At 46.2% G+C, this 13,057-nt stretch overlaps 1 protein-coding gene across 2 annotated transcripts in view; it reads left to right on the top strand.

Annotated features, from left to right (window-relative positions):
- Positions 1–12,334, top strand: part of LOC307162469 (NAD-dependent protein deacylase sirtuin-5, mitochondrial) — a 19,116-nt gene extending 6,782 nt beyond the window's left edge. Inside the window, exons 4-9 of one of the 2 annotated variants that reach the window (XM_079877798.1) lie at positions 2,520–2,745; positions 7,642–7,729; positions 7,855–7,908; positions 10,901–11,024; positions 11,112–11,227; positions 11,793–12,334. In XM_079877798.1, the coding sequence (XP_079733924.1) occupies positions 2,520–2,745; positions 7,642–7,729; positions 7,855–7,908; positions 10,901–11,024; positions 11,112–11,227; positions 11,793–11,865 (681 nt within the window). In that variant the 3' untranslated portion in view covers positions 11,866–12,334. The remainder of the gene's footprint in view (positions 1–2,519; positions 2,746–7,641; positions 7,730–7,854; positions 7,909–10,900; positions 11,025–11,111; positions 11,228–11,792) is intronic. The other variant, XM_079877797.1, reaches the window with a different exon arrangement.
- The last annotated feature ends 723 nt before the right edge of the window (positions 12,335–13,057 follow it).

Here is a 13,057-nt window from a genome sequence, read left to right as displayed (position 1 = left end):
CGTTCTTTCCCGACCTCCACACTGAGGTGTCGAAGTCCTGGAAAAGACGGTTTCATACTGTGTATTTAGTCCCCAGCTGTCAACATTCTAATATTCTAACATTATTAATTATTCTAATACGGTTACGGGGCGAAGCCCAGGGCTGAAGAGACGCTTGCGAGCCATCTCTCTCCTGAGTCTGCATCGTCCTTCAAAGCACCGGCATTACCCACCAAGCCACTCCGATATACATCGGCTTTGGTGGGTAAAGCTTATTCAGCGGCAGGTCAGGCTGCGGCATCCCTCACACACCATGTCAATCATGCAGGCATACCAGGCTGACCTACTAAAAGACGTGAGTGAGAGCCACTGAGAGGCAGTTATGGCTGAACCTCTCAGGAATGAAGGAGAGAGAAAAACCATTCCTTCTGGACGCCCCGCTTTCCCCTGCTGGCCTCTTTAGTGACTCCGTAAACAGTCATCGAGAGGTTTCAAGACGAAGAAAAAAACAGGCGGCAGCGTTCCAGAAATTCCTGCCACTCCGCACTCATGTCTCGGGACTTCTGGGAGGGAGCATCCCCGGCCGTCGACCAGCTCCTCACACCAGGCGCAGCAGAAGCAGTGTCGCGTCTCGCGCTCCCCCACAGAAAGAATAGGGACGTTAAGCAACAGCCTCTGGTGGAACGGCAACGGCATTCTGTCGTTCTATTGTGCATGCGCGACTTTAACTGCTACTTCGCGACCTTCTACTGTAACAGTATACTACGGAGAACAGCTGATTTGCCGTAGTCTTTACTAAGTGACAGATTAATAAAGGGGGATAACCCCAGCCAACCGTTTACCTCTGACTGCCGTTGCTGTTCCATCTGCAGCTGTTGCTCACAGGCCCGTTTTTTCTCGGTGTCATCAGGGGACCGTTCTGCCAACCCCGCCTTTATACCGGGGCGTTGAGGGTCCCAGCGAGCGTTTTCCTGAGGGGCGCTCACTCCTTCCGAGGAGGGGCCTAGAGCAGTCACACCAGTTGTTTCCTGCCGGTAAACTGTGGAAACCGTGGGAACTGTGGGCTTGGCCTCTGAGGGGTCCTAGCTCATAAGTTCAGGTCTCTCAACCGAGGTTGTGGAGACCATCCTCCACTCCAGAGCTCCGTCAACAAGGAAACTGTATGCCTTGAAGTGGAGTTTATTCACTTTCTGGTGTGGAGAGCACCAGCTGGACCCGGTTAACTGCTCGGTGGGTGCAGTGCTGGAGTTCCTGCAGGAGCGCTTCTCCGCAGGGTTATCCCCCTCCGTGGCGCCACTAGTGCTTACCACATCCCTTTGAGTGTAGTTTCTGTGGGGAGACACCCATCAATAACTTGTTTCCTTCGTGGCCAGCAGTCCGCACGAAGGCACCGACATGGGAATTGGCCGTTGTACTTGAAGGCCTCTCCCTAGCTCCGTTCGAGCCCATTGAAGTAGTTGCTGAGAAATACCTCGCTCTTAAAACTATCTTTGTTCTTGCTATCTCGTCTCTTAAGAGAATTGGAGAAATTCAAGCATTCTCGGTTTCACCCTCGTGACTGGAATTCTCGCCTGGCATGGTAAAGTCCTCCTCCTTTTCTGACGTCAGATCAAGAGAAACTAAATCTGCTGTGCCCTGTTAGGGCCTTAGATGCTTACGTCCACAGAGCTGCCCTGTGGAGGTATTCTGAACAGTTGTTCGTTTGCTTTGGGTCACCCAGGGAGTCCTGCATCTAAGCAGAGAATGAGCAAGTGGGTCGTCGAGGCCATCTCACTTACTTACCAGTTGGCTGGTCAGCCTTCACCATTGGCTGTACGAACTCACTCGACTAGGAGTATGGTTGCTTCTAAAGCTTAGTTGTCAGGAATTTCCTTACAAGACGTCTGTGATGCAGCAGGCTGGTCCTCACCTCTCACATTCGTGAGGTTTCACGATCTTGACTTCTGCTCCACTCCAGGGGCGCAGATGCTTTCGTCTGAATGTGCACACTGACTTCACACGGACGGACACTTGCTCTTATGGAGTCGACGCAGCTCAAGTTCCCTTGAAAGGGAACATCTCGGTTACGTATGTAACCCTAGTTCCCTAAAGAGGGAACGAGACGCTGCGTCACCCTGCCACACTCCTGGCATGCCCGTTATCGACTTGCTTCAGCCTATCAGAAGCTGACACTGTTTGGTTCAGGTGTGCTTTATAGTTTCCTGGTCGATGACGTCCCCGTCTATGACGTTCCGTCTCGCCATTGGACTGATTCCATACGTCCTTCATGATGCAATCACACAGGGGCGTTCCCACAGCGTTTAGACGCAGCGTCTCATTCCCTCTTCAGAGAACTAGGGTTACATGCGTAACTGAGATGTTTTTTGTTGTAACAAGGTGGAGGAAAAACACCCAAAAAATTCTCAACAAACTTTGGGAAGTTGTTATACCCTGTTGTTCAAATTCACCAGGTTTCAGTCCAATGCGATTACATGAACTATCATTCTCAGGAAAAAGAAAGTGTAGTCCAGTGTTGAGCATGTGTGTGTGTGTGTGTGCAGGATCTGGCCACGCCGCAGTCGTTCTGCCGTCACACCAGCAGGGTGTGGGAGTTCTACCACTACAGGCGAGAGCTGTGTCTGCAGGCCGAGCCCAGCGCCGCTCACAGGGCCATCGCCGAGTGTGAGGAGCGGCTCCGCCGACAGGGCCGATCACTGGTGCTGATCACACAGAACATCGACCAGCTGCACCAGCGCGCCGGATCCAAGCACGTTCTGGAGGTCCACGGTCAGAACACACACACCTCCTCACACACTTACTCACACACACATGCTCACAGGGCCGATCACACAGAACATCGACTAGCTGCACCAGCGCGCCGGATCCAAGCATGTGCTGGAGGTCCACGGTCAGAACACACACACCTCCACACCTCCTCACACACTTACACACTTACTCACACACACATGCTCACAGGGCCAATCACACAGAACATCGACCAGCTGCACCAGCGCGCCGGATCCAAGCATGTGCTGGAGGTCCACGGTCAGAACACACACACCTCCACACCTCCTCACACACTTACACACTTACTTACACACACATGCTCACAGGGCCGATCACACAGAACATCGACCAGCTGCACCAGCGCGTCGGATCCAAGCATGTGCTGGAGGTCCACGGTCAGAAAACACACACCTCCTCACACACTTACTCAGAGATGCATTTTCAGTTGTGTTTTGAATGTTGTCAGGGATTCTGCTTTCCGGATGAGGGTGGGGAGAGCATTCCACCAGCAGGGAACTGTGAATGAGAATGTTCTGGAGAGTGATTTTTTGGCTCTCTGTGATGGAACTACGAGACGTCGCTCATTGACTGATCGTAGGCTTCTGGTAAGGATGTAGATTCGTTTGTAGAGGTTTAGTTGCACATGATGGAAGTCCAGCCAGAAGAGCATTGCATTAATCAAGCCTAGAGATAACCAGGGCCTGGATGAGAAGTTGTGTTGCATGCTTAGTTAGGAAAGGCCTGATCTTCCTGATGTTGTGCAGTGCAAACCTGCATGATCGAGCTGTCTTTGAAATTTGGTCTGTGAAGTCAGCTGGTCATCAAATGTTACTCCAAGATTTCTGACCGACCTTGATGGGGTGATTGATGATTAATCTAATAGTGAAGTCGTGCTGTAGAGACGGATTGGCAGGGAGGACGAGAAGCTCAGTCTTTGCCAGGTTGAGCTTCAGGTGATGTTCCCTCATCCATGCCGAGATGTCCGCCAGACAGCTTGAGAACAGTACACAGAAGTCACGGTTCGGTTCATACCTCGGTTCAGACATCACGGTTCGGTACGAGTTCAGTACAATGGAGGGAAAAGCAAAACAATTTTTTTTTATTGTGCATGTCTCAGGCTGTACCACCAAAGGAAAATAAATGTCTTAAGCCTTGTATTTTTTAAATAAGTTTTATTAATAAAGGCATGGAACCAGTTTATTTGTAGTGCATTTACAATAGTTTTATATAATTAGTTTATTAATTAATGGTAAGAGAAACCATGTGCCTGTATGATGTGTCCCAGTGATGTGGTGTAAATGGAGAAGAGGAGGGGACCAAGAACTGAACCCTGGGGAACCCCTGTGGTCAGTTGATGTGCTCTGGATACCTCGCCTCTCCATGCGACCCTGAAGGATCTACCTGTGAGATAGGACTCAAACCAGTGGAGAGGAGTACCTGTGATGCCCAGTGATGAGGGGGTGGACATAAGGATCTGATGATTCACAGTGTCGAAGGCAGCAGACAGATCCAGGAGAATGAGAACTGAAAATTTGGAAGCAGCTTTTGCGATTGTAATGCATTTTCCGCCAGTAATGCAGTCTCAGTCGAATGCCCTTTCTTGAAGCCGGATTGGTTGACATCCAGCTGGTTGTTCAGAGACAGGAAGGATGATACTTGGTTGAAAGCAACTTGTTCAAGTGTTTTCGCAATGAATGGTAGGAGAGAGATAGGTCTGTAAATCTCTGCAAGTGATGTGTTTAATAGAGTTGAGCCGGATACTCGGCTGAAACGAGTATCCGGTACGGATAAAGCACTTTTGTCGAGTACGAGTATTATACGAGTAATACGAGTCAATATCTGTGCTCGGATTTAAAAAAAAAAGAAAGTTATGTTGAGATTAGGGCTGGGCGATATATCGATATAAAGAATATATATATATTTTTTAAATGCTATATGGAATTAGACCATATCGCATAACGATATAGTTCAAATTTGCGCTGTGATCCTTGCTCCAAGCAATCTGCTGACCCGGAGCTCTCTGCACTGCTCCCCGCGCCCCCCGCCCCTCCTTTTCCACTTTGCGTGCGTGTTTAGAGCACGTTATGTTATAACATGAAATAAAGTCTTTCACCTCAGAAAAACGGACTTTCTTGTCCTGTCAGCCGTTATACTGTAGTCGTAGCGCACACTCAATTGCACGCGCAAATGCGGCGGCGCGCGCTGTGTATCGCCTCACTGTATATAAAGAGCAAAAGAAACTACGAGCATGCAACGCCGTTACGTTCTAAATTACACGAAATAAAAGTAATGCAGGTATGATTTTCATTCTATTCACCAGGAGCAGTTTCCATGTTTCATTAACAGTTCTTGTTAGTATTGTGTAGCCTATTCACCATGGTAACTGTCGTTTCCATATTAACCCCAAAATGCCACTATTTTTCTTTGTGTTATTTTTTTATATTTTTAAATGACTGTGGTGGCTCATACTAACATTGTATTAACAAAAACTAGTTTGGGACTGATATTTAATACCTTTAGCATAGGCCTAATGTTTATTTATTAGTACTAGTCTTTACTATTAGTCATATTCTTAAAATTTATGTTAAGTAAAGGGGGACAGTGTGTGTGTGTGTTAACAAATTTTGAAAAAAATAAAACATGAAAAATAAAAAAATATTGGGATATATATATCGTATATCGAAATTCAGCCTAAATATATCGGGATATGACTTTTGGTCCATATCACCCAGCCCTAGTTGAGATGAAACCTCTTGTTCATTACATTTTACTTCATAATTGCAACTGCATGTGTTGTACTCATTGTTGCAAAACTTGTTCTGCAGTTCGTTTGTTATCGTGATCAAAACCATTGATCTGAAGCTCAATGCTGATGCTGTCATGTAAACAGTTTTCTGATCAACCCATATCAATTGCATGCTTAAAATAACATATCGGTTAAAGCCCCGCCCATTTCAAGACAACACGACCCACTTCCGGGTTAAATCCCGTCCACTTCCGGGTTAGGCCCCGCCCAGTCCGAGTACAGATACAGATACAGATACTTCATATGGTTAACAGATACAGATACAGATACAGATAATGCTGTACTCGCTCATCCCTAGTGTTTAATGTTGTTTTTTTAAGCAGAGGAGTAACCCGAGCCTGCTTGAATGCTGTAGGGAAAGTGCCAGTATGGAGGAATGAGTTGATGATGTGTGTGAGTGCTGGTAGAAGTGTGGGAGAGATGGCTTGTAGAAGGTGTGAGGGGATGGGGTCTAGAGGGCAGGTGGTAGGATGACTGGAGAGGAGAAGTGTAGATACTTCTTCCTCGGTTAGCGGAGAGAAGGAGGAGAGAGGGTTATTGGCTGTGGAAGAGGTTGGTCTGGGTTCCTGTGTGTGTGGAGCTGAGAACTGACTGCTGATAGTTGTTGTTTTGTTGGTGAAGAAGTTAGCAAAATCGTCAGCAGTTAAAGAGGAGGTGGGGGGAGGAGGAGGTGGACAGAGGAGAGAGCTGAATGTCTTGAAGAGTGATCGTGTGTTGGAGGAGCCGTTGATCTTGTTGTGGAAATAAGAAGATTTTGCGACTTGAACATCAACAGAAAAGGAAGAGAGTTATTAGATAGAAATAGTTGTTAGATTTATTGTAAATGCGGATGTCACTACCTGTAACATTCCAGAGTTAATTTGGTTGTTGAATGCAGTTGTCACTCTGTTCAACTCTGTTCGTGAACAGAACGGGATTAAACACTTAGAGATGAACTGACAACTGAATTCAGATGATGGCTAAATGACACGACGCTGGTAGATAGAGTTCAGTTTCAGATCTGCGTTGTTTTTTGTTCTTCTTCTTATCAGACCCGTGTGTTTTCTTTCATCTCAGAACTAATCACCAAAGATTTGAATTACATGAGACTTTGAATCAATTGAAGGAATTGATTCATTAACTGATTCCCTGTTTGGAAGCGCTGGAAAACGCCACTCGCTGACGACCCCTGCTGGTCAGAACTGTGAAAATGCTGCAAAAAACATGAAAAAAAAATCTCTTACAAACCAATTGCAAATGTTTTATTGAAAGTGTAAACTATGCGGTTAACAAATCATCTAATACCATTAAATATCAAACCAAACACGTGGTTTGCGCATCTTTTCAAACTTTCAAACAGGTGAAAGTTTCATGATTTAACACCCATAGAATGGACCCTCAATTCAACAACAACATGGATTTCAGGAAAAACGCTCACAAGATTGTTTTTATTTCACATACTGATCGCATTTCATTTTGACAGTATACATTACGTTTACTTTCTGGCCACAATGATTTCTCTAGCAAAGGATCATAAAGTAGTGATGGGCGCTTTTGAAACACGCTTCAAGAAACCTTTGCGAATCGTTTGCTTCAAACCAGTGATTCTGAGCACGTATCAAACTGCCAAACTCATGTGATTTCAGTAAACGAGGTCTCGTTACGTCATAACTGTCGAAACGTTTCGAAAGTTCACTAGATCGCCTCGTGATCTGTTTTAACCAGTTTTATACATTTGTAGACATTTTTAATGAAACATTTGTACTATAGAAAAAAGAGTTTTAGTTATAGTTTCTTATTTGACTGTATAACAAAAAAACAAGCTCTCCATAAATCACTGAGATGTATTAAAGTAACATATTATGATGACACTTCATATTTAATGGTGATAGATGATTTGTTAGTTGCATATTTTACACTTTCAATAAAACATTTGCAATTGGTTTGAAAAAGGTTTTTATAAATGTCTTTTGCTGCATTTCTAGTGTTGTGACCAGCAGGGGTCGCCAGCGTGTGGCGTTTCCAGCGCTTCAAGTGAAGTTTGTTTTGGTTTGGATGAATATCGGTCCTTTTTTGTGTTAGTTTGACAGATTTGTGGTTTCTGTGTGCAGGTAACCAGTATCAGACCAGATGTGTGAGCTGTGGACATGTGGAGGTCAATCACAAGAGCCCCATCTGTCCATCACTGGAGGGCAAAGGGTGAGTCCGGTCATCATTCACTCGCCCGCAGACCCATGAGCAGTGCCGCTGATAAAGCAGATCCACACCACTGTGATGATGTTTCAATGATGCGAGGTCACCTGACACTTCTCATCCTCTGTCAGGTCACCTGACCCTGATGTCCCAGACGTGCTCATACCTGTCAAAGACCTGCCCAGGTATCACACCGACTCCATTTTAAGTTTTATGAACTACATTTTAATGGTTAAATAAATTATGCATGCCTTTTCATTACTAAACATACCATTAAATCATTAAACATACCATTTAACAGCAATTAATTAAAAGTTTAACAAAAAATTAATGAAACACAACCCTATGGAAAATGTTTTTTTTCCCCCAAATTCCATTTTAGTTATTCTGGATTCCAGTTTTTTCTATAAAGGTTTTTCTATACGTTTTCTACAAATTTTACTAATGAGAATGCGTCTATAATTAATTGAAATCATGAATCTTAAACTTTTAATAAATTGTTGTTGTCCCTGTGCTTCAGATCCCTGTGCTTCAGATCCCTGTGTGTCTGATCCCTGTGCTTCAGATCCCTGTGCTTCAGATCTCTGTGCATCAGATCCCTGTGCTTCAGATCCCTGTGTTTCAGATCCCTGTGTTTCAGATCCCTGTGCGTCAGATCCCTGTGCGTCAGATTCCTGTGCTTCAGATCTCTGTGCATCAGATCACTGTGTTTCAGATCCCTGTGCTTTAGATCCCTGTGTTTCAGATCCCTGTGCATCAGATCCCTGTGCTTCAGATCCCTGTGTTTCAGATCCCTGTGTTTCAGATCCCTGTGCATCAGATCCCTGTGCGTCAGATTCCTGTGCTTCAGATCTCTGTGCATCAGATCCCTGTGCTTCAGATCCCTGTGTTTCAGATCCCTGTGTTTCAGATCCCTGTGCATCAGATCCCTGTGCGTCAGATCCCTGTGCGTCAGATTCCTGTGTTTCAGATCCCTGTGCATCAGATCCCTGTGCTTCAGATCCCTGTGTTTCAGATCCCTGTGTTTCAGATCCCTGTGCTTCAGATCCCTGTGCGTCAGATCCCTGTGCGTCAGATTCCTGTGTTTCAGATCCCTGTGCATCAGATCCCTGTGCTTCAGATCCCTGTGTGTCAGATTCCTGTGTTTCAGATCCCTGTGTTTCAGATCCCTGTGCATCAGATCCCTGTGCATCAGATCCCTGTGCATCAGATCCCTGTGCTTCAGATCCCTGTGCATCAGATCCCTGTGCATCAGATCCCTGTGCATCAGATCCCTGTGTTTCAGATCCCTGTGTTTCAGATCCCTGTGCTTTAGATCCCTGTGCTTTAGATCCCTGTGCTTCAGATCCCTGTGCTTCAGATCCCTGTGTTTCAGATCCATGTGCTTCAGATCCCTGTGCATCAGATCCCTGTGCTTCAGATCCCTGTGTGTCTGATCCCTGTGCTTCAGATCCCTGTGCTTCAGATCTCTGTGCATCAGATCCCTGTGCTTCAGATCCCTGTGTTTCAGATCCCTGTGTTTCAGATCCCTGTGCATCAGATCCCTGTGCGTCAGATTCCTGTGCTTCAGATCTCTGTGCATCAGATCACTGTGTTTCAGATCCCTGTGCTTTAGATCCCTGTGTTTCAGATCCCTGTGCATCAGATCCCTGTGCTTCAGATCCCTGTGTTTCAGATCCCTGTGTTTCAGATCCCTGTGCATCAGATCCCTGTGCGTCAGATTCCTGTGCTTCAGATCTCTGTGCATCAGATCCCTGTGCTTCAGATCCCTGTGTTTCAGATCCCTGTGTTTCAGATCCCTGTGCATCAGATCCCTGTGCGTCAGATCCCTGTGCGTCAGATTCCTGTGTTTCAGATCCCTGTGCATCAGATCCCTGTGCTTCAGATCCCTGTGTTTCAGATCCCTGTGTTTCAGATCCCTGTGCTTCAGATCCCTGTGCGTCAGATCCCTGTGCGTCAGATTCCTGTGTTTCAGATCCCTGTGCATCAGATCCCTGTGCTTCAGATCCCTGTGTGTCAGATTCCTGTGTTTCAGATCCCTGTGTTTCAGATCCCTGTGCATCAGATCCCTGTGCATCAGATCCCTGTGCATCAGATCCCTGTGCTTCAGATCCCTGTGCATCAGATCCCTGTGCATCAGATCCCTGTGCATCAGATCCCTGTGTTTCAGATCCCTGTGTTTCAGATCCCTGTGCTTTAGATCCCTGTGCTTTAGATCCCTGTGCTTCAGATCCCTGTGCTTCAGATCCCTGTGTTTCAGATCCATGTGCTTCAGATCCCTGTGCATCAGATCCCTGTGCTTCAGATCCCTGTGTTTCAGATCCCTGTGCTTTAGATCCCTGTGTTTCAGATCCCTGTGGTTCAGATCCCTATGCTTCAGATCACTGTGTTTCAGATCCCTGTGCTTCAGATTCCTATGTTTCAGATCCCTGTGCTTCAGATCCCTGTGTTTCAGATCCCTGTTAGAGATCCCTGTGCTTCAGATCCCTGTGCTTCAGATCCCTGTGCATCAGATCCCTGTGCTTCAGATCCCTGTGCTTCAGATCCCTGTGCTTCAGATCCCTGTGCATCAGATCCCTGTGTTTCAGATCCCTGTGCTTCAGATCCCTGTGCTTCAGATCCCTGTGCTTCAGATCCCTGTGCTTTAGATCCCTGTGCTTCAGATCCCTGTGTTTCAGATCCCTGTGCATCAGATCCCTGTGGTTCAGATCCCTGTGGTTCAGATCCCTGTGCATCAGATCCCTGTGCTTCAGATCCCTGTGCTTCAGATCCCTGTGTTTCAGATCCCTGTGCTTCAGATCCCTGTGCATCAGATCCCTGTGCTTCAGATCCCTGTGCTTCAGATCCCTGTGTTTCAGATCCCTGTGCTTCAGATCCCTGTGTTTCAGATCCCTGTGTTTCAGATCCCTGTGCTTCAGATCACTGTTTCAGATCCCTGTGCTTCAGATCCCTGTGCTTCAGATCCCTGTGTTTCAGATCCCTGTGTTTCAGATCCCTGTGCTTCAGATCCCTGTGCATCAGATCCCTGTGCTTCAGATCCCTGTGCTTCAGATCCCTGTGTTTCAGATCCCTGTGCTTCAGATCCCTGTGTTTCAGATCCCTGTGTATCAGATCCCTGTGCTTCAGATCCCTGTGTTTCAGATCCTTGTGTTTCAGATCCCTGTGTTTCCTCCTTAGGTGTGAGCAGAAGGGCTGTGATGGGCTGCTGCGGCCTCACGTCATCTGGTTCGGGGAGACTCTGGACTCACACATCCTCACTGCAGTGGAGAAGGAGCTGGAGACCTGTGACCTGTGTCTGGTGGTCAGTTTCAGCACACACACACACAAACACACACACACTGCTAAGGATGTTCTGCTGAGTCTGAGGTGTGCTCCTGTCCTCTCTCAGGTGGGCACGTCCTCTGTGGTGTATCCGGCAGCCGTGTTCGGCCCACAGGTGGCGTCCCGAGGCGTTCCCGTGGCCGAGTTCAACACTAAGAGGACACCGAATACAGCACGCTTTAGGTGAGCTTGTGACCTGGACCAGAAACCCCACAATACAGCTGAACAGAGAACACGTTTCTGAACCGTAGTAATGGACAGCGATAAGGAACCTGGAACACTTATTAAACCAATAAAACATGCACACCTGAGTGAGGAATATTGCGCTTTACTCTTGATCTTAAGTGGATTTGCTAATGCTAACACTTTATTTGGTTATGTAGTTACTGTAGTAATAACAGTAAATTATGCATAATTACATGCAACTAACCCTCAACCAAATCCTAATCCTACCCTAACCCTATAGTAAGTACATGTAGTTAATTATCATTACTCAGTACTTAAATATTTAATTACATTGTAACAATGACACCTTAAAATAAAGTGTAAACATTATTTTATAGTGACCTTGTTCCATGTAGTTACTGTAGTATTAACAGTAAATTATGCATAATTACATGCAACTTACCCTAAACCAAACCCTATAGTGAGTGCCTGATGTTCATTACATGAATACATGTTTCTGAACAGTAATGATGGACAGATTGCAGTGGTGATGTGACGTTCATGAGATATGATCTGGTTGCAGGTTTCACTTCCCGGGCCGCTGCTCGGAGACTCTTCCTGCCGCACTGGCGCGCCACGAGTCTGAGCTCATCTGACGGTCTTCTCACGCTCACCGGATCAGCTGGAGATGAACACACACAGTAATCTCAGATTCATTCCTCTGCTTCTGAAATATGGACTCTTGTATATAAACTGGAAATGGGCCAGAGTAAGCTCTCATGAACGTAAGTTTATGCTGTTGAAAGTTTCCCATGTGCCTTCTCTTAAACCACTGACGTGTTTACAGCATGATTGTGGGATACAGTGTTTGCCTTCTCTTAAACCACTGACGTGTTTACAGCATGATTGTGGGACACAGTGTTTGCCTTCATATGACTCCAGTAGTTTCAGCAGTAATCACCAGTGAATAAAAGTGTTTTCCACAGGCTGTGTCTTGATTGTATCTGTGGCTCCTCCTGTAAACTCTGGGAAAATGTCAACCTTTCTCACTCGCTATGACAACTAACCCCTGCCACTCCCACACCAAACACACACTCACTCACACACACACACACACACACTTAAAGGCTGATTTATACTTCTGCGTCGGACCTACGCCGGAGGATCTATGCTGTAGACTACACATTGGTTTTCGTTTACAATTCTGCGTCGTTGTCCATGTTGACGCGCAGTTACACATGCAGAGGGAGCATGTGAGACCCGAGGGATGGGTTCTAGTAGACCAATCACAGCGCTTGTGTCCGCGTAGAATTGACGCGTTGTTACATTTTTGGAGAGGTGCACGTCAGGGTACGCTGAAGGGTACGCGCGCTACACAGCCTACGATGTAGCTACGGCGTGAGTGTGACGCAGAAGTAGAAATTGGGCTTGACTCACACTCCCACACCAAACACACTCGTCTCGAGTGGAATGTGGTGTGTGATCAGAAACGGTAAAAGCCTAAATAAGCAGCTTTTGTGCAAAGCTGATCCTGAGATGCTGGAGTTCTGTGAAGTCTTCTGACAGATGAGCTGGTTTGTTTGCTTTGTCATTTTTGAACAATGGAAAAGTGACTCATTTCAGCATTTATTTCCTGCACAGTCCTGTGCTTATCTCTGTGTGCCTTACATAAAACTATTTTGACTTCTAAAGCTATTACGTCTTCTGATAAGTCATGCGTGATATCTGGTGGCAGTCCTTCTGTCACATCGAGGAAAACTTTACAAACCCTGCTGAACTCTACATGACCTAGTCATGCTGCATTGCATGCTGGGTACCTTCATAGTCGTAGAATTACAGCATGACGTT

The sequence above is a fragment of the Squalius cephalus genome, assembly GCF_949319135.1.
Source record: "Squalius cephalus genome assembly, chromosome: 7".
NCBI lineage: Eukaryota > Metazoa > Chordata > Actinopteri > Cypriniformes > Leuciscidae > Squalius > Squalius cephalus.
The sequence above is the reverse complement of the archived record's forward strand: the minus strand, read 5'-3'. Positions and strand labels throughout refer to the sequence as shown.